This window comes from Castanea sativa, chromosome 12 (genome assembly GCF_040712315.1).
Source record: "Castanea sativa cultivar Marrone di Chiusa Pesio chromosome 12, ASM4071231v1".
NCBI classification, from domain to species: Eukaryota; Viridiplantae; Streptophyta; class Magnoliopsida; order Fagales; family Fagaceae; genus Castanea; species Castanea sativa.
The window spans coordinates 22,048,903-22,069,540 of NC_134024.1; the positions used below are offsets into that span (position 1 = coordinate 22,048,903).

General features: G+C 36.1%; 1 protein-coding gene across 5 annotated transcripts; it reads right to left on the reverse strand.

Annotated features, from left to right (window-relative positions):
* Positions 1 to 2,063: 2,063 nt before the first annotated feature.
* LOC142619623 (uncharacterized) lies at positions 2,064 to 11,024 on the reverse strand. Of its 5 annotated transcripts, none has more exons than XR_012841517.1 (15): positions 10,948 to 11,024; positions 10,494 to 10,555; positions 8,819 to 9,224; positions 8,618 to 8,737; positions 7,963 to 8,107; positions 7,571 to 7,860; positions 6,818 to 6,876; positions 6,542 to 6,636; positions 6,111 to 6,213; positions 5,906 to 5,997; positions 5,767 to 5,829; positions 4,336 to 4,411; positions 4,139 to 4,243; positions 3,708 to 3,820; positions 2,064 to 3,566 (listed from the first exon to the last, which is right to left on the reverse strand). XR_012841517.1 is itself a non-coding variant. In XM_075792784.1 (15 exons), exons 3-15 carry the CDS (start codon positions 9,207 to 9,209, stop codon positions 3,426 to 3,428), a joined length of 1,797 nt encoding a protein of 598 aa, XP_075648899.1. In that variant the 5' UTR covers positions 9,210 to 9,224; positions 10,494 to 10,555; positions 10,948 to 11,024; the 3' UTR covers positions 2,064 to 3,425. The 5 variants fall into 5 exon arrangements, 1 of the variants encoding a protein (XP_075648899.1); XM_075792784.1 differs by having other exon boundaries at positions 4,139 to 4,247; XR_012841520.1 differs by lacking the exons at positions 2,064 to 3,566; positions 3,708 to 3,820 and adding an exon at positions 4,953 to 5,001 and having other exon boundaries at positions 4,139 to 4,247.
* Between the last annotated feature and the right edge of the window lie 9,614 nt (positions 11,025 to 20,638).

Consider the following 20,638-nt stretch of genomic DNA (forward strand, 5'->3'; position numbering starts at 1 on the left):
TATTCATCATTTCTAGGCTTTTGTTTTTATCATGATCTTACAAGTTTTTTTGACTTTATTTATCATTGTTTTGGGTATGAAATGGGTAGTGAATGAATGTAATGAATGAGTATGTAATCATGCTCCTCTACCCACCTAGTTCTTTCAAAACCCTTTTAGGCATTATAGGTCACCACACAATGGAGTAATAGATTATTCCGTCTCTCCATCCACTAGGATTAGAAGGTTTACATCTTGGCCTTTAGATATTAATGGGCAATGGGGCACTCTATAATCTGGCTTGAATATGTTCAGCCTTAAGATCGCATTACTTTTTTCCCCCACTTTATGACTATGTGATTTAACTAACATAGTACTTGGCTTGAACAGGTTCACAATGCCTAAAATTGTTATAATCCTATACCACGGTGGTCCACTTAAGAATGCCAATACGAACAAGGGATTGCCATTTGAGGGGCTGGGTATAAAGACCTATTATACCCAAATTGATTGTAGGTTGAAGACTCTTGACGAATTGAAGATGTTTGTCATGGAAGAGTTGTGTGAGAATCTTGATGTGCACAACATACAAATTACTTATCGTATGTCAAATGAAATCCTGAAGCACCGGATTAATTACAAGTATATGGCGATAGAAACAGACAAACATGTAAAGATCATGTTTGACAAGTTAGAGAGTATAGCTGAAGTAACTAACATTGAGTTGTACATACAGTTGGAGCCGCGTGCATTATGGCAAGAGGATTGTTAGGATTAGTGCCCTTAAATCCTATTGTATGATGCTATGTATGATATTATGTATGACATTATGTAAGACATGATGTATGACTTAATATTGTGATTGATAAAGTTATTTTATTATTATCCAAAATAATAGTAACATGAATATGCGACATTATCATATAGTCCATGAGATGCATTGTATGTGATTTATGTGAAAAGTCACAGAAGATGTAAATCACAAGTTCTTTGTAAACTTAGAATTAAGAGTTCGTAGTCGGTGATGAAATTGGGCATTTCATCTGCGAAGACTATAACGTGTCAACTAAGATGATTTGTCTTGATCATGGAAGTGGAGACTTCTAGTTGATATGTTGATATGTTTTAAGAGTTAAAACATATTGAACAGGACTGCTGTGAGATTTATTATTCTCCTAATGACTGTCAAATGAATAATAAATCTCACGACTTCTATTTGCATGAACTCTTAATCCTGAGAGAATAATGGACCTGATCATGAAGTATAAGTTGCTTTGATATATCAGGAGTGAGATCTGAAGTGACGGTCAAAACCTCAGTATGTTGGGTAGCCACATTTAGTGTTGATGGAACATATATTCTCAAGATGGAATTCATAGTCTCTTGATGGAGATATAAAATATTCCCTTGAGATAAGTTTAATGGTTCAGTTATTCAAAGAGTTAGGCCTAACCACTTTAGTAAGAAATTACTAAAGTATATATTTATGAAATTGGATTTCATAAATATATAATGAATAACTTTAAAGAATTAAACCGAGTACTTAAGGATAAGATGTAGTAATTTACAAGTGGCAGTCTACATTTATGACTTTGTGTTACTACGAATATTTTATGAAGGGGTTACGTGTATAATAAAGTCTTGGGATATAATTTGTTAATAAGGCCTAGAGTGCAATTATATTTATATAGTGGTATTAAATATAATTAATGGTAACTTTGGACTTGTCAAGAGTTGACGGAAAAGCCCAAGGCCCATTGAAGCTAGTGTGTTATTGGACCCTTTTGGTCCCACTCCAAGGCACACTCCAAGGCCCATTGTATTAGTGTTTGCAAGAATTATAAGTACTTGGTGAAAATTATGGTCTGAACCCACATAATATACACATCTATTTCAACAAGTTAAACTCAAATGGTATGCATATCAGCATATGGATAAAGTCAATTATTTCTCTCTAACTCCTGTCAGTCTCAAACCTTGGATCACTCCTAGCAGAGAAAGTCTTAATTGCTTCAAATTTGTTACGGTTTGGTGATGGGCATCATTTATGTGCTTTTTCCCAATGATTTTAACACAACCAAAAATTCAAGGAACTGGGGAAAATGTGATAAATGTTAACATGAAAAGTAACAGCAATCCATGTGCAAGTGACATGAATGAGGAAACAAAATCCAAAAGAAGACCCTGTTACAAAGCCAAACAGAACATATCTTACACGATACAACGTAAGGGATCAAAAATTTAAAGTTACTGAAGAATGATTCACATCTCAAGCAGAAAGCCCAAAGTATACTGACAAAAACCAAGAGAAAAACGATTTACTATAAATACTACCCAAAAGAGGGGAAGAATTCAGCTGAAAACACCACTAACGATAGTACATGAGCTGTTGGCCAGACGAATTGTTAGGATATCCATCATAAATGGTTTGGGATCCCCCAGAGCTCAATCCCATGGATCCAGCAGCCAGCCCATGCTGTCCACTCATTTGCACGAGAGCTTGACCTGAGAGGCCAGACGCAGCAGCCTGACTTAAAGCAAGTTGGCGCTGATAAGCCAACAACTCAGCTGGAGAATAGCCTTGGTTCATACTAGCAGTTGGAAGTATCTGATATGGTTGAGTTGGAAGAGGTAATGGATTTGAAGCTGTACCAGGAGCAGTTGGCTTGCTACCCCACGAGCACTACACACATGCATCCAAAATGTAAATATTTTCTTCAAGCAGGTAAAAATGCTGGTTGTAATTTCCACTACAGCCATTAATCATGTAACATAGTACTGCTTGTGTTTCTCATAATGTTGCCATGGGACCTCATAGGTCCTCTTTTGAAACTAATCACAGATAATAGCAATCTGCAACTTATTCTTCTAAACTGCCTAGAGGCCACAGATAAATGTTTTCCTAACAGCAAGCCAGGCAAACATTATAAAAAGTAAAGGGTTCACCACTGGTAAAGTGAGGTAGAAGGATTATGCACAGCACACGATCCTCCACAAAAATTAGTGGAATCAAATAAATGACATAGTTATTTTAATATTTGTGATTTCAATCTTCCATGAACCTTCACTAGTTATAAAACCAATGAATTAGGGGCGGAACTAGGATTTTATGAATGGGAGGGCCAAAATTATAGCAAATACAAAATTGAACTAATTTAATTGAGTCATACAGAAAGGAAAATTATGCTCATGTAGATTACGCAAATTAGATCAAAGCCCCACCATAGCGCCTATATCTAATAACATAAAGGTCCTATGATATTGAACAACATTATAATTCCATAATCCTCCAATTTGAAATATAAGTAGTATAATATCCCAGTTCCACAACACATTGGCTATTACATCATTGAGTACATAGAAAGCATTTAATGAATCTCACTTTTTGTCAAAGTTCAAGAACTACGATGACAGTTAAATTTCAGAACCAGTCAGTACAGCTAATCTTAACCAATATACTCTTTCCCTAAGGATAATAGTCTTAACCAAAATTCACTTTTAGGTAACAGAGTGCCGGCAAGACAAATGCCTGCTACAGTTTCTTGACCATAGGACTTGACCTTGGTTTTGCAAGCTCCATTCAAAAGCTAACACAAGAAAACAAATTCTGTGAGGGTTATATTAGCATAATATGGCAAAACCTTATGCTATATCAAGTTCAAAGAAAAAAATAAGCTGTATTTACAGAGCTCCGCCTAACTTTGAATTGAAAACCAAGATATACTTGCCTTTCCATCTGACCCCAAGCTAAAAATGCTTGTCTCATCAAGCCCAAAAAGAAGAGAGCTTATCGCAGAATCATGTGCAGGCCATCCAGTAATTTGTAGACCAGCAGCCATGTCTTTGACAAGTTAAGGGGTATGCATAATAATGCGGATATTTCTGCTCAGGCACCCTCATCCGTGATTATTGGGCAACTTTTTCTTTTCGTTAACCATTTAATTTTCCATCAAATGACTAGGTTAAACCCCCAGTTAAGATAAAAGTAAGCCTCCGAAATGCATTTAAAAGGGCCGGGTTAGCAGAAAAGGAGTTTATGTCTTCTTAAGTATGTGCAACCACTAATTTTAAAACCCAAGGTTTTTGTTTTCACATGCAAACTGGATAACCACTAAAATGCAGATTAAGAAACCAGGTCATATAATCATTAAAAGGATACCAAACATGTGAATCATTCCATCAGTAGCAGAAGCTGCTAAAATTTTCCCATTGTGATTGAAGCATAAGGAAGTTATTGCAGGTGGATCTTTACCAAGAGGAAGGACTGTCTTCACGAAAGGCAAAGATCATTAAGGGATAAAATAAAAACTGGCAACTGAGCGCAAAAATAAAGTTCTAAGACAAACAGTCACGAACCACAGCCTTCCAGGTTTTCATGTTCCAGACAGTTAAGGAAGCAAACCCTAAATTGTCGTTATAACTTGAGCCATTCCTACAAAGAAAATGAGTTCCTATCAATCTATTGCACCAGTAGAAAGAACAATAAAATTGATAAAATAAGAAAAACTAAAAAAATGGTAAATAATAGATAAGAAAGATAAACCCATGTTCAATCTCCTGAAAATTGCATGATTCGGAGATCAGGGTCCATAAGAAACACTCCCAATGGTTTTAACCAATACTAAAGTCATTTCAGTAGCACAATGCAAGCATAATTCTCTTTTTATATAATTATTATTATTAATTTATTATTGAAATTTTACGCATGCATCCAATGGGTCTTGAACTCAAAACCTTAAACTCCATCCCATTCCTTGAATTTTTATTTATATATTTATTCATTATATTTTTTGGGTGGGGTGGGGTGGGGAGGGGAGGGGGGGGGGAGAGCTCATTGGCATAGCAGTAGCATCATACTTCTAGTCAGAGGCGGAGCTAAGGGGGGGGGGGGGCGAGAGGGGGCAAGTGCCCCCCTGACACCTCCTAAAATATTCCATATTACTACTATTAGGAATTTTTTTTAAATGCTTTACCTTCCTTGATGCAGAAATCAAACACAAATCAGGAAAAATGCTTCCTGGCCTGCTGAAATAAAGGGAAAATGACAAGCTTACCTAATGCCCAATAAGTCAATGATAGCGTGTGAGGAAGGAAAAAAAAAAAAAAAAGGGAAAAAGTTTCCTGACACAAGGAAAAATAAATGGAAGAATTTCCCTTAGGAACAATAACACACTCCAAGAGCTTTGACTTATCAGCTGTTAGCTTTTAATTATCATGCACTTACCATAATAATAATAATAATCATCATCATCATCATGCATTTTTAGTGTCTTTCTTATGACATTTCAATTGATAATCCTATATTTTACACAATTTTTTTTATTGTCCTCAATTTCTTGACATTTCAGTTTTAAATTGTGGGTTTATGTTATGAACAAAATTTTAATTCTTTTAAAAAAAAAATACAAAGTCGAATTTTACCTAAAATTTCAAAAACAATTAAGAAAAGATAGTGAAACGTGTATACAACTTTACAAGTAAATTACTATACTTTTAATATTTTTCAAATTAATTTATTTCCACAATTTATTTTATAGTACTTAAATGTCTAACTATAGTTTAGGTTTAATTAGTTTTTGTATGACACATATAGTTGTTATTGCTTTTTTTTTGTTAATATAGATTTTTTTTTTTAATATTGACTTCTAATCTTGCCCCTCCTGGATTGAAATCCTAGCTCCGCCACTGCTTCTAGTAGAGGTGTTATTGAACAGATCTCCCGGCGACCACAGAATGTCATATTTTAACACTTCCATACAAACATTTAAGACTATTAGAAGAATATACCCTTTGGAGGCTGCCGCAGAAACAAAAATTGGTTCTACAGGGCTGCACTTTAGATCCAAGACACTGCAGCACCAAAAAGATGTTAAGAGCAAACACCAAGGAAGAGGAGAATTGCAGCTATAGTATATATAGGATAAACCTTGGAAATGCTTCAGTTGTGCTGAGATCGCAAACAACTCTCTTTTCAACATTCCATGCTTTAATGCCCTCATCAGCTGTGCCTATGAGCAGCTTTTGTCAAAAAGAACCACAAAACTTAAAAGAATGAATTTCGATCTGAAATAATCAACATCATTCAATATCAAACCATATATGCAATCACTCATAAAGGCCAATTTACATACCAAGCGGTCAGATTTACACTCCCAGTCAAGTGACATGATCTCTGCCCCACAATAAATGGTCGCATTTCTTGATGCCGGAGTTGAAGAGTCATACGTCCACATCCTTTGATTTAAATGTGTTGAGAATAATAAGGAATCAACTTGAAATCAGCCCATAATTAGAAATTTAAAAAAAGGGACATGCACCAAGCCTTCTCTAGCATGCTCAACAACCAAGGTAGTCACAACTCAAATCAATAACCCATCTATGCAGGATAAATCTAGAAATTGTTTCTTTTCCTCTTTTTTGAGAAAAGGGGTGGGGGTCCATCTAAATCCATTTTAGCATATAGGAATTTCAATATATACCAGCCATAAGGGACAAGGAATCTTAAACCCTTACATTAAATCTTTATTAAGTTTAATGTTACCTACTTCCAAAAAACAAATACCTTACTGTACCATCTATATAAGCACTGGCTATATTGTTCCCTGATGCAGAAAATCGGCACCGACTGATTGGACTTGTGTGACCCAAAAATGTCTCCTAAAAAATCATGGTATTCCAGAAATTAGAGACACTCCAATAAAGCATAGCTTAGACATACACATAAAGAACAAAATGTCTTTGTAGAAAGGATTAAGGAGAAAGGTACAAATTGATAAATGAAAATGATCTAAATCTAAAAACTTCAAATTTTGAAATATGGATTTATCAGATATTTTACCTGAAAGTCTACTTTAACTTCTGGAAATTCTTCTTCTATGTGAACTTCCCTGCCATTTTCTGCCACATCAAATTCAATAATTACTTAACCAGCAATGAGTTCATAAATATTGTCACAATTAACTCATATATTCAAGTGAAAAATAGGAAATCAGAAACCAGATTAAAATGCTCAACCCACAATACCATACAGTGAAAAATTAATTTGACTGTTTCCTCAGGAAAAAAAAAAACAAACAAACAAACAAATAATGAGTTCTCAAACTAGTTCAGTAAAATAAATGATGCTTTACTTTATCATGCTGTCAACCACTCATACAGAATCTTGATTCTCTTTAGATTTCTTTAAAGATTATATCTAAATTTTAACCTTCTCTTGCTGTTCAGATTGACAATCCCATTTCACACATCAACTCTCTTGCCACTGAAGTCATATTTTTTTTCCTAAATATTCTACATTAGCCAATTGATCTGCTCAAATAATGAAGCATAAATGTAGGGTTACTTCACACATTTTTTAAATTCGCAAATTTTTTACATTATCTGCCCTTATCTTTCACAACTGCTCTACTCTACTAGACATCTCTAAATTTACAGGTTTCTGATATCATCTATCTTATCTTCCCACTAATGAAAGCTCAACATGTCACCCCATAAATGTCAACTACTCCTATAATTTTTATAAAAAAACTTCCATTGGCTTGTTCACTATCATGAACTTATGGAAGAGAAACTGTACAGAACAGCAATCTACCAATACAGGGGCCATCTTGCCACATTTGACTGGAATCACCAGTTCTACCATCTCCTATATCAAGATTTGATGAAGTGGTTGAATCATGAAACAACTTGGATGTGGTAAGCTCAGATTGAACTTGAGAAGGCCCAGTAACAAAATCTTGATCCAGCACAGTTTCAGCTAATTGTGGAGTAGCAGGAGCACAGGCTTCATGTATCTCCCTGTATATAATAGGATCTTCATGCATAAAACTTGATGAACTTTTGGTTTGTCCTGTGCTTGCATCCGGTAGTGATGAAGCATTACTGAGTTCCCAAAAAAAAAAAAAAAAAAGGATGACAGATATCAAAATAGTTGTGTCTATAGCTGTTATAGTCATAAGGGAAATAGCAAAGACCATTCCTTACCACTTTAACCGACCTAATTGAGCTTCTCTTTCCTCCAGTAAAGCTTGAAGTTGTGACAACTTAATATTGAGTTGCTTTATATCCTTTCTGAGACGGTTGGCAGTATTCTTCTCTGCACTGATCTTTAATAGGGCAGGGAGGCGTGGTGTGGTTAAGGATATATTCTCAAAACTCAGTCAGTAATAAATTGACTTAAAAAAAATAAGTTTTTTAAAAAAAACCCCATATCATGATGATATCATGTAATTATTGGCGGAAACAAATCAAAGAGAATAAATGAGTCGACCTTTTTTGGAGAAGCGCAAATGAATATTGAGGAAAGAGATGGCATAAAAAATAATGGCTTATCCTTATTTTAGAATTCCATTTAACACCCAAAGACACACTTCACAATCATTAAACTTTTTTTTTTTTTTTTTTTTTTTTTTATTATGAGTAAACTTAAGGGCATTTTTTAAACAAAACTGCTTTTAAAATGATAGTTGTGAACTAGTAAATGCATTAGATTTTTTTTATGACGTGTAACCTCACTAAGGTAGGGCCTTTGAGATCCACCCCTAGGGAGTAAAAGCATTGAAAATATATGGGAATGGTGAAACCAACGTATCAAATTATATTATATTATATATATATGACTTGCTCTGAAGGATATGAGTTCCATTGAAGATCTCACTAAAGAAGTTCCTCACAGAAAGACGTAAGACCTCATACCATTCCTTTGAGAAATAAATACGAAATACAGGATCCAGGTTTGGGTTCTTTATATATGGAATGGCTGCACCACATGCCCAAAATTATAAATCAAGGAGAAGGTAGTCCAATAGAACACAATAGAACGAATAAAAGAGAAACCGACCAAACCAAGCAGTCCAGTCCTTGCCCCTCTGCAAAAATTCATTGCCATTCATCTCGAACAAATCTACAACTTTGTCCCTCCTCCCTGATTGAATGGCATGAGCAATATAGTATCGCAGAATTGAGACCTCCAATTTAGACAAAGTAGCAATAAGTACAGTTTCAGATGCTGAAGAAAAGCACTTCTTGAAAAAGCTCAAGAGACCAACTAATTTTTCTGCCTGAAATTTGGGTACGTATACTGAGAAGATTAAGTCTAAAATCTTATCCACTCGAAACCCTTTACCAATATCTGTGCCTAATTCACTCTCAAAAGTTTGCAGAGTATTAGTAAATCCTCTGAAGACAAGAAACTCCCTCACAAGTTCCTCAGCATACTGAATGTTCTCCATCTTGTTCTGCTACACCTACAATGATAAAGATACCTTCAGCCCCATAATTATTTACATCATTAACGTAACAGTTTTTTTTTTTTTTTTTTGGGGGGGGTTTAAGTCCCTGAACAGGAGATTGCACTATACACATCTCACTAACCAACAGATGTATGAAATGTAAACAGTAAAAGTATACGCCTTCACATGGGATTATCTAGTAGTACATTTCTACACACACTAGAAAAGTAAATCTGACTATATTAGTTTCCTACTTCAATTAGTTCGTATGTCATATCCACAATCTCTACATGTATGCACATAACTGCTTCATTCTGCGATTTATCAACCAAAAAAAAAAAAAACTGCTTCATTCTGCACATAAGAGCAGTCCTGTAACATATAACAAATGCCTAATTGCAAAAAGTAATTAAATCTTATTTCAGTAACAACAAAAGCAACCAAAGAGTACATTAATGAAGACGCTGATGATAATGGTGATGGTGACAACAAAGATGACAGAAATAAATGACAATGACAATAAATAATAAAAAATATATATTTCATTGCATCAACAGCTTAATGTAAATTCAAACAATACACAAACCCAAGGGTAATGCACCAGGGCTTAAACTCAAAATGAGTATTCAAGGTCGAAACAGCATTCATAAGCCCTGATATTTACAACCAGGGCATGTCCTTCATACAGGAAGAAGGAAGCTAACATATTTATGGGAAGTAAGATATTGGGACTCTAAAGATGTCGGTCTAGAAAAGATGTGGAAAGGGGTTGAACCAGGTACAGTTAGTATCATACATGTGTTCAAAGAGGCTAAAATTATAAGAAATAGGACAAATTTCAAACATTGATAGTAATAAGTTCATTGAGCTACCTTGCAACATATCAAACTTTCTCGATACCATTTCAATATCAGCAGATATGAATACTTGCTAAATACCTACTCAGTACTGAATCTAATACACGGGGCTATCAGAACTTATTAATTCTTCTATAAAATCACATTCCAATTTCCATTTCAAATTCGCAGTTTGCACGGAGGATCACACAAACAGGTAACTCCAGTTCCTTCCATAGCAAATCACATAGCCTCATTATCAAAATTAACCAAACTCAGTGGACCCAAAATTCAAGATTGACAGTCTAAAACACCAGCTCTACCAAATTAGAATGTTAATAAAAGGCACTCAACAAGCATATGAAAAACATATGAATGTTAATAAAAGGCACTCAACATGCAAAAAAATCAATCTGCAGGATGAAGAAGAATGAAAGCCTAAAGTAACCTGATGTATCCTCCCTCTGGTTATTGGTATATGCCCAATTCACCTTAAGTGCCTGACCATAACTGAAATTGTAATATAACAAAAAGGAATAGCCATTAAAACCAAAAGACCATAAGTAAAATAAAAAAGGAATAAGACATTTAATGAAAGTTAAAGCATCATGATATATGTGGAACTGCCAAAAATGAGGAAATACTTCTGATTTGAGAACTAAAACGACTAATTGGAAAGAGGAGCATTAATGGCAAAGTCCATTTATACTTGTATGAGCAGTTAATAACATAATTTTTTAATTTCCAAATGATGAGAAATCTATCAATAGATTCTTTACATATACATATATATAAAGTAGATCCCTTCCATCATGTTCAATGCCTAACAGAATACCAAGATTAAATGTTACAAAGAAGGGACTAAAATGACCACAGTTGATGTATGATAAGTGAATGCTTACAGTTGGCGCCCATGCAAATTCATTATTGCAAGGGCTGCAGATGTCCGGTCATGGTAGTCCACGAAACCATATGATGACTGCAACAATGATGAATCACGCCATCAAAGCAAATCCAATAAAGGGAAAGTAAGGCACAGACAATGAATAATTTCAGCAAATAAAGAAATGCTTTTATTCAGGTGTAGGTCATATTAAACAAGTGAGTTGCCTTCTATATTTCTACAAATACGTTAGACCCAGTTAGATGCTAGTAATGACAAGAATAAAATATCAGAGCCATTTATTTGCTAGTCATGACAAGAAGGAACATATATCGTGATTATGGAAACTTTACACAAGATGGTGAAGAGTTAAAAGTTCATGAAAAAGGCCACATGAGAAAACCTCTAGATTCAAACAGCTATTCGATAAAATAAGAACTCATGTCATCCCATGGAGTTTGACTCAAGTTAAGGGAAACCGATTTATTTCTTATGTCATCCCACACAAGTTGGTTTACAGTAACAAACTTCCAATAGAACTGGCTCATTTTATCTGGGATGCACTGCTTTTTTTAATTGGTAATTACTCGTGCATCCAGTGCATGTTTAACCTATGACTTCACCCTCCACCTTATTCTTTCAAAGAGAAGAAGATCCATTTGAGCTAGAGCTCAATGGCTTTATTTAAAATGCACTATTGGTGAAATTGATTATGATTCACTGTTTCAACTCTAGAAATGAACAGCAACAACTTCAGGAACCATACAGATAGCAGGACCTGAAGGTGTCCCCCACCTTCTAACCCATCGCACCCCTCACTCTCAGCTTTAAGCACAAATATTTCCAAGTTAACATGTCCTCATCTTCAGCTGAAACGCTTGTAAATCACCACAATAAGAAGAGGAACAGAAGGTACGTGAGAAATTTTCCTACCCTCCACATCATGAGAATTTTCTATAGAAAACGAATAGTTATATATAACAGGAAGTTTTAAATGGCTGAAGCATACAGTTGCCAAAAGATTGCATCTCCAACTTAAATTTTGCACTTATTGCTTAGTATGTCATCTTAGCAAGGTCTTGATGTCTTTACTAAATTGAAAATCTTGGATCTAGAGTACCATGTAAAAAAATATATGAATTTTCACTCAAAAAATGTTTAAATATTTATAAAGAACTAAAGAAATTAAGAACATCAGCGGATGTTCCAACAAAGCTAGTACAATGACAAAACAAAGATCAAGTAATGATGCAACAAATACTTGAGTACTAAATCAAACCTTATCCTTTCTGATGAGCTTATACTTGAGTAACAAATGAAATATGAGGTTCTTGAGTTCAAGTTTCTCCATGTCAGATATCTTATTTACCATTCAGGAAAAAAATAAAAATTAAATAAAAAAGAGGAAGTTTTCTATTTACCAAGGCCAACAACCAAAGTCAAGCATACCATTTGCTTTTCAAAAAGGGTATTGAGGTTGAGACCCTGAGATGTAGAGATTAGCTCAAATGCATTCATAGTGACAGGTGCCACAGGCACAAGTCCTTCTTCCCTCCTCTCCACAACAAGCTCTCCAGAATGCTGTCCAAACAGCAAGTACAAAGACACACATGAGTGCTAAATGACCAAAAAACCCCCACCCATCCAAAAAGAAAGGTGAAACAATGATCTTACCCCTATTTCGTTGAAGATAGAATCCACATCAGCAAGACTAATATCAGCTTGCTCAAAACTAGGTGGCTTGTATCCTTTCTTAAACCACTCATTCTCAATGACCTCGGCAATTGTAATCCGCTGTTTCACATGATTAGCATACATAGTAAATACACAAGAAATAAAAGATAGCAAACAAGACAAAGGAGAGAGAAAAATGACATGCAGTTGAGGGACTAGGGTCCAGGATTCTTTTGATTAGTTTTTTTGCACTTGAGGAGAACCATGGAGGACATGTGAATTCAGCCTTGAATATCTGTAGTCAGATAGATTCCTCATGTAACCAGCTTTGAGCTTATAAATATAGACAGATTACGAAACATTTCAAACAAATGCAACAAAGTTTCGTATTTCAAACATGCCATCCTTAGTAATAGTCTTGACATGAAACAATGAATACTAAGATCAAATAAGTTGGGTAAGGCTTCAGTCACTGTATTAAAGTTTATTACACACACACAAAGATAAACTCACTGTATTAAAGTTTATTACACACACACAAAGATAAACTCAATTATGATCGGAAGTACTATAATATAAAGATAAGGTATTAGACTCAGTTTATGTATAAATAACTTCCAACCAGCGCATAACTTTCTTCCATCCACACCCCCCCCCCCCCCCCTCCAAAACAACGAACACAAAATGAAGCCAAAGCCCATTAAATTGAATTGAATTGAATTGAATTTGCACTCCCTGCATCACATTAAGTGCCCGTTTGGTTGGGCTTTTAGGACCCAAAATGTAGCTTTTACATAAAGTTGGCAGTGGCTGGGCGTTTGGTGAAGCCTAAACGCAAATTTTAGATAAAAGTTGCGTTTTAAGGCAAAGGCAAAAACGCTGATTTCTGAAATGGTGGTCTAAAGGTCCATATCTCAAACGCGCATCAACGTTTTCAGCTCAACGGATAGCTGAGACCTAAAATTACCGAATCACCCTCTCAATCTTCTTCCTCTTCTTCTGCTTTCTTCGTCTTCTCTGCTTCTTCCTCTTCTTCTGCTTCGTTCGTCTTCTTCTTCGTTCATCTTCTTCTTCGTCTTCTTCTTCGTCTTCTCTGATCTGTGTGTGGGTGTGTGGGTGGGTGGGTGGGTGTGTGTGTCTGGAGGAACTGAAGATAAGAAGATCAGGAGATAAGGACGAAGGAGATAAGGATGAACAAAAGATGTGGGGGAGAAAAAAGTGAAAGAAAAAAAAAAGAAGATCAGGAGATAAGGACGAACAAAAGATGTGGAGGAGAAAAAAGTGAAAGAAAAAAAAAAAAAAAAGAAAGTTTTTGGGTTTGGTTATGCAACGTAGAAGAAAATATAATGAGTAAGAACACAAATTATTTTACAATTTTTTTTTTTTAAAGTTGTGATGTTATAGAGTATGTAGTGGAGAAAAAATTATGGGTACTAGAACAATTTATTTAAAAGATAAGTGTTAATAAAATTTTATTTTACAAAGATTAATTTTAAATTAGTATTGTGAAAATATTGTGACATTTTATTATATCTCTAAACTTTTTAAGTTAGTACTATTTTTTTTTAGAAAAAAATAGTACTATAGACATAATATTTTTATAACAATTTCATAATAAAGTTTACATAGTAAGTTGTTATTAGTTCTCATCTAGACCTACTAGTGACATTTTTTTTTCCCCCTACTATTAACAACTTGTTATATAAACTTTATTGTGAATTTTTTGTGAAAATATTGTGTCCATAACTTGCATTAAAAGAGATAATTAAAACAAAAAATTCTTTTTATATAGACATTGTCCTTTTTAGTAATTTACCCTTCAAACTGCCACTTTTATAAGTGCTAGCCAAACACTAAGTTTTTTCAAAAAGCACTTTTTAATAGTTTTTACCAAACACTCAGCTTTTTGAAAATCACTTTTTCATTATGCACTTTTTAAAAACTCAACTTTTTCATTATGCACTTTTTCAAAAAGCCCAACCAAACTCACCATAAGTCATCATACTCACTCGAACTTGTTGTGGTTGTGCACTTAATCCAAAATCCGAAACTTTAAGAACTGCATTAGCATCCAGCAGTAAATTCTCTAGCTGCAAATGACAAACCACAATGACATCTTTATTTTATTTTATTTTCTTATAATAGATTCAATGTCATTCAATTATACATAAAAATCAGTTCATCGCTTCCGACTGCATAAATTAATTTTAGGGTAAAATACAGGCAAACCCCTGAAATTTGGGCTAATGCGAATCAAGTCCAAGACATTTCAAAACTGACCAACTTGGTCCCTAAACTGTCACTCAATTTTCTCCTCTCTATGACGGTGATTAGGGACCAAGTAAGTCAATTTTGAAATGTCTTGGACCTAGCTGGATTTAGCAGCTCAAACATTAAGAGAATAGGTAAACAGATAGCTCAAACAAAAATAGAAATCACACCTTTAGGTCTCTATGAAATACGCCTCTGCTATGACAGTAATCTACAGCATTAGTAAGTTGCTGAAAATACTTTCTAGCTTCATCTTCCTTCAACCTTCCTTTACTTGCCTGGATCAAGAAATAGCATAAACACCAGTTAATTATATAGAGTTTATTAACAGATCATTCATTTTTATGATAAGTAGAGTCTATTAACAGATCATGTACACATAATTTAGGGCACTTCATTCCAGATCACATATGTTAGTCATCAGTAGGAAACAAGCACTATCTTACAATTTTGTCAAACAATTCCCCACCAGTCACAAATTCCATGACTATATATATTTTCGTCCTACTAGCCATCACCTACACAAGTAATACTGCTATAAGTCACAATTAAGTACAAAACATGTGGAGAATCCAGGATATAGAAATATATCACAATTAAGATCAAATATAAATCTCCAGCAATACCTCTGTAACAAACCTCTTTTTCAAGGTTCACCAATTTTGCGTTTTTTAACCCTCGTGTAATTTTTGGGCGGGGGAGGAGGCTGCGGGGCATCATCCTTAGGCCCATCATCGTGCTGCAAAGACATTAGATGCATACAATCAATATTTGGTGTAATGATAAGAAAAAGTGAACTGCAAAATAGGCCTATACATCGTAATTAATGGTATCGTACCATAGAGCTGCCTTTGTGTCCTATTTTATGTCCACCTGTCCCACAAGTGGGAGTTCTTCTAGCACGTTGTGGTCTACCTCGTGGGGGTGAGGGCTAATGAGGGGGATGCTCGTCCGGTACATCAGTATCTAGCTGTGGAGTGTCAATCCCAACTGGAGGTCCTAAAGGGTCAAATGAGGATGAGGTAAGTGGGTAATGATGCTCTGTGTAGAGGCCAGGAGTGGGGATCAATGTCATGGGTTCAGTACGGGGTGGGTCTATAGGCAAAGTGGGTGCACTGGAGCTGGTGGATGGGTTTAAGGGTGTCTCGGGGTGCATAGGAGGGGTCAACTAAGAATGAATACCGAGATCAAAACTAGGCTGCGAAGGTGGGGTGGGTGAAGGGACCTCGGGCTGAGGAGATGCATCTACCATGGGTGAAGGGACCTCGGGCTAGAGAGATACGTGCGGGATGGGTGCAGGTATCTCAGGACTACTTACAACCCGAGCGGTTGTTGCACACTGACCATGGCCCCTAGCTGCACTTGTGCTTCGGCTTGCTGTAGCAGGCCGACCATGGCCCTTAGCTGCGCTTGTGCTTGGGCTTGCAATAGCAGGCCCACCACAGCCCCTAGCTGTAGTAGCATGCCGAGCACAGGTCGATGTACTTACGGGTACTGCGCTTGTGCTTGGGGTTGCAGTAACTGCTGATTCAGTCTCATGCCCATTGTTTGCCTCCCCATTTACTGCAGGACCACCACCAAGCCCAGCCAAATCTTTTAGGACGCGTCGGACATGGTTATGTGCTCGAATGCCTACAGGAAGCATCTCCAACAGCGCTAAATGGCTTTCAATCTGAAACCGAGAAAGAACCAGTACAATCAGAATTGAGACATTTACGTATCAATTGTAGAATGGATAATATAGTACCTATTAATCTACTCAAATACTCAACTAAGATATATCTAATTAGAACACATTACCGATATATCTGATTTTGCGCTGTTGCGGTCGACATACTTTCGAGTGACCGAACGGTACCAGCGGTAATAGTCATGATCACGAGGCATCTCACCAGTCTGAGAAGGTGCATGGCAAAGTCATTGTTGTCTCATATCCCATGTAAGGATATACGGTCCATGCTCCTCCCTCCAATTCTTTTCCACCTTCCCATGCAAGTCTATTTTATGCAATCTTTCATTGTACACAACATGGTTGGGCCGCTCTTGCGCAAACCCAAACTGACGAAGGACATGATCTGGGTGGTGTATCTCTACTATGCAAAAACACAGAAGTGGCACCCTTGCCGTCCATGTATCCCTCCCTACAACGCAAAAGTGAGGAAGGTGGCCAAAGTCTGCCTCGTATGGCTGCCACACAATCTACAATAGAAACAAAAAAATATTAGCATTACATCAAGGAATGTGAAACAAGGGAGAATACATAGATAAAGGGAAAAACAAAAATTAAAACAGAAGATATGTTAAAGGATGAAACAGTCATATTCTTAAGGAAAATTAACATAACCAAACAGAATTTTTGTTTGCCATACTTGGTCCGACTGCATTCTAACTAATTGCTCGCGATAGTGGATCAAGGCCATGCCGGATGGCCAACTCTTTGAGCTTGGCACCCGCACCCACCTACTGTTACGAGCAAATAACATAAGATAAGATAATACCCATGTTATAGTTACTAAGAAGAGTATATTGCAGAACACACTAAATATCAAGAAAATACTTACTTAAATGCAAGTGGAGCATATGGCCATGGGCCATAATCACATCCAGGTGGGGGCTCTATCCTCGGGCACAAGAATGGCAACCTTGCCCATGCCCAATACTGGACCAATGTGCACGCCCCACCAATCTACAATGCCCCTTTCTTGCTTGCCCGATACAACTCTCTGTACAACCAGGCCAAGCAACCATTACCCCAACTATACTGTGGCGGATCACGAAGGTCACGCAAGAATGCCAAGAACATTAGATGCACCCTAGCTCTCAACTTGTCCATGAAAAGCTTATCCCCTAGCAGCACTAAAATATAGCACCGAGCATACTGGTGTATCTGCATCTCCGTTGCGTCATGAGGCAATGGCGCTGCAATGGCGTCAACAAGGCGGCTGATGAGAATTCTTTGCCCCATCAAAGTTTTGTTGTCATTCGCCGGAGTAAAACCAAGTAACTCCATGCACAGATCTCGCCAATCCCCATCCACCATAGTAGTCGGCCCAACCAAGACCTCACCGTCTATAGGAAGTCTGAAAATGACCTCCACATCTTGTAGGGTGATTGCCATCTCACCATATGGAAGATGGAACGTATGAGTCTCCGGCCGCCATCGCTCAACTAGGGCCAATATTAGGCAATGATCAATCTCTCTGGAAGGAGCCCTAAACAATCCTTCCAGCCTTAGCAACTTGATAATGTCAATCACCCGATTATCTCCCATCTGAATGGTTGCCATCTCCTTAGTGCGACCACGGCACATTAGTGTTCCCGAGTCCTGCAAAATCCATAAAAATTATAGCGGTTGTTACAACTACAAATACAACTTTGAAAGAACTTGCTAACTAAAAGTCAAAGACAACGTAAAAATTAAAGCGGTTGTTAGAACTAGATATTTCACCTCGCCATTCCAAATGTCCTCTGATCGATGATATCGTTGTCGCGTCAACAATGACTTATCAAGCGGACCAGGGTGTAAGATCTGTGGCTCGTCATCGATCCGAGGCTCCATACTGCAAAGATTAGAGTGCTACTGTGAGATCATTAATAGTGTGGGGGCAAAGGAATGCTATTCTACATGTAAGGAAAATCTATACTGAAGAGCAGCTTATTGGAATTATTTAACAAAAGGATGCTAAAATAATGAATAGCAAGAAGAAGTACATCTATAACTCAGGATTAAATAGAGTACTTTGCTATAATTGGGGATTCAATCCAGCCTTGATCTTTGTTGTTCCTATGTAATTGGTAAGTTATTTTTAAAAATAATACCTCAATACAAGTGGAATTCTTTATTTCTCTAGCCGTTTCTGACACACACATACACATGTAATATGCTTTAATGGATTTGACTAGGAGTCTTTATATATCTCTCTCACACACACATACACATGTAAATATCTACATGAGAGATGGATTTGAAATTTCACAGCTAAATCATGAAGAAAAATCATTTAAAACAGTAAAAAAAAACAAACAAAAAAAAATCATAAGGATAATAATTTCCAACGAATTTAAGAAATCAGCTAATCCTACATAAAGCACATTATTTTTCTCCTTTAACAAATCCTACATAAAGCACATTATTTTTCTCCATTGACATTTGGAGTAGATAAAGGCATAAGCTATTATACAAGCAATCTCCATGCTAAAAGCAATTAAAAACTTTTACAATTGGATGATTTCCATCCCAATTTGGGAAGCAATACAGATTATTTAAACAGTAATCAGGCAACAAATTGTTCTTTAAAGGGTGGTGAATGACACAACATAAAAATATCAAAGGATCTTAAGTAATTTAGTTGAACACATAAAGTTTCTGGCATTATTTATTAAATTACTTGGAAGTTCAGTGTGGGTTTTATAAAATAAGTGAAAAAATGAGATGCTGACTTGGTTTTGAAGCAAAGCACGAAGGTACAAAGTAAGAATCTTGCGTGCAAATATTTCACTCTTTATAATGCATCCTTGCGATATAGATAGTAAATTTGCGAGGCGTGGCTCTTGAAATGCTTGTTTGCTAGAATATTTTGGTATTGGTTGTTTAAAGGGCAGGGCAAACATAGGATGTGGGTTGGGCTGCAAAATTCTCAGAGAATTCTCCAACATAGGATTGCGGCATCTGTGGGTTGAGTTGCAAAATTCACAGTATTGTCTTTGGGTCTCAATCCTTTCACTCATATGTGATGGTTATGCCCTCACCCATGTGCTTTAACTTTACCTGCCAACAACAATGATTGATGTGGCAAAACAACTTTCGCAAATTGATCAGTCTATCTTACATTCTTGTTAGCTTATACCTTTGTGTTTTAAAGTTGCTTGTGGTGGTATGAAATTGTCACCAAGAATGGTGTTGTAGAAATTGGCAGCCTTATTGTGATAGAACATGCAGTTAAAAGTTAGAAACTTAATTGGATTCCATTGGCAGTTCAATAGCCAATACATTAGAGGCCCTATGAAATACTACTGAAGATGGAGGGGGGGGGTGCATTTATGTTCATAGTGGTTTCTCATTCCCTGATTCAAGTTACCATGTCACAATATTATATATGGTTGAGATGGTGTGGTACAATTCACCAGTTTGACACTAAAAAGTGAGCATATCTTCCCAATAAAACCAAAAAAAAAAATATATATATATATATATATATATATATATATATATATATATATATATATATATATATATATATTAAAACTAGCAATCCCAACAATATGATCTATCAGTTCAGCCCAAGCCCCAAAGAAGAAATTGGTGAGAATTAATAATCAACCAATTAGACCTAAAGCACAATTGTTATGGCAAAGCAAAACAATAGGTGGTCCAAATACGTCTCAAATCTTAACATGACATAGAAGCACTTAGTAAAATCCAACTTAGACTGGGAAAGGATCCCTCCTGATTATGAGGAATTGCTTTTTAAAAAGATATTGCCTTAAAAGACTATACACAAAAAGGCGGAAAAAAGTATTGCCTTCAAAGCTGAATTTTTGGCACTTAGAAATCACCTCACATATTGAGCTCCTGATACACAATCATGCACAAATCTCTCAAATTGCTTTTTTCACTTTTACAAGTTTATACCCACACTTTCCATTCTTCCTGTCATTTGGAAATGTACTTCCTAAATCAATCCTATTTGTTGTGTGAAAAAAATTCTTCTTTTTCCTAGTATTTCTTCTTTTTTCTTTTTCCCACAAAAACATATCATTTTTAG

Coding starts and splice junctions, on each gene's coding strand:
- LOC142619623 (XM_075792784.1), bottom strand. CDS start 9,209: ATGGAGAACATTCAGTATGCTGAGGAACTTGTGAGGGAGTTTCTTGTC. Junction 6,214..6,541: donor TATATAGATGGTACAGTAAG/GTATTTGTTTTT, acceptor TTTAAATCAAAG/GATGTGGACGTATGACTCTT. Junction 3,821..4,138: donor TGGAATGATTCACATGTTTG/GTATCCTTTTAA, acceptor AACTTGTCAAAG/ACATGGCTGCTGGTCTACAA.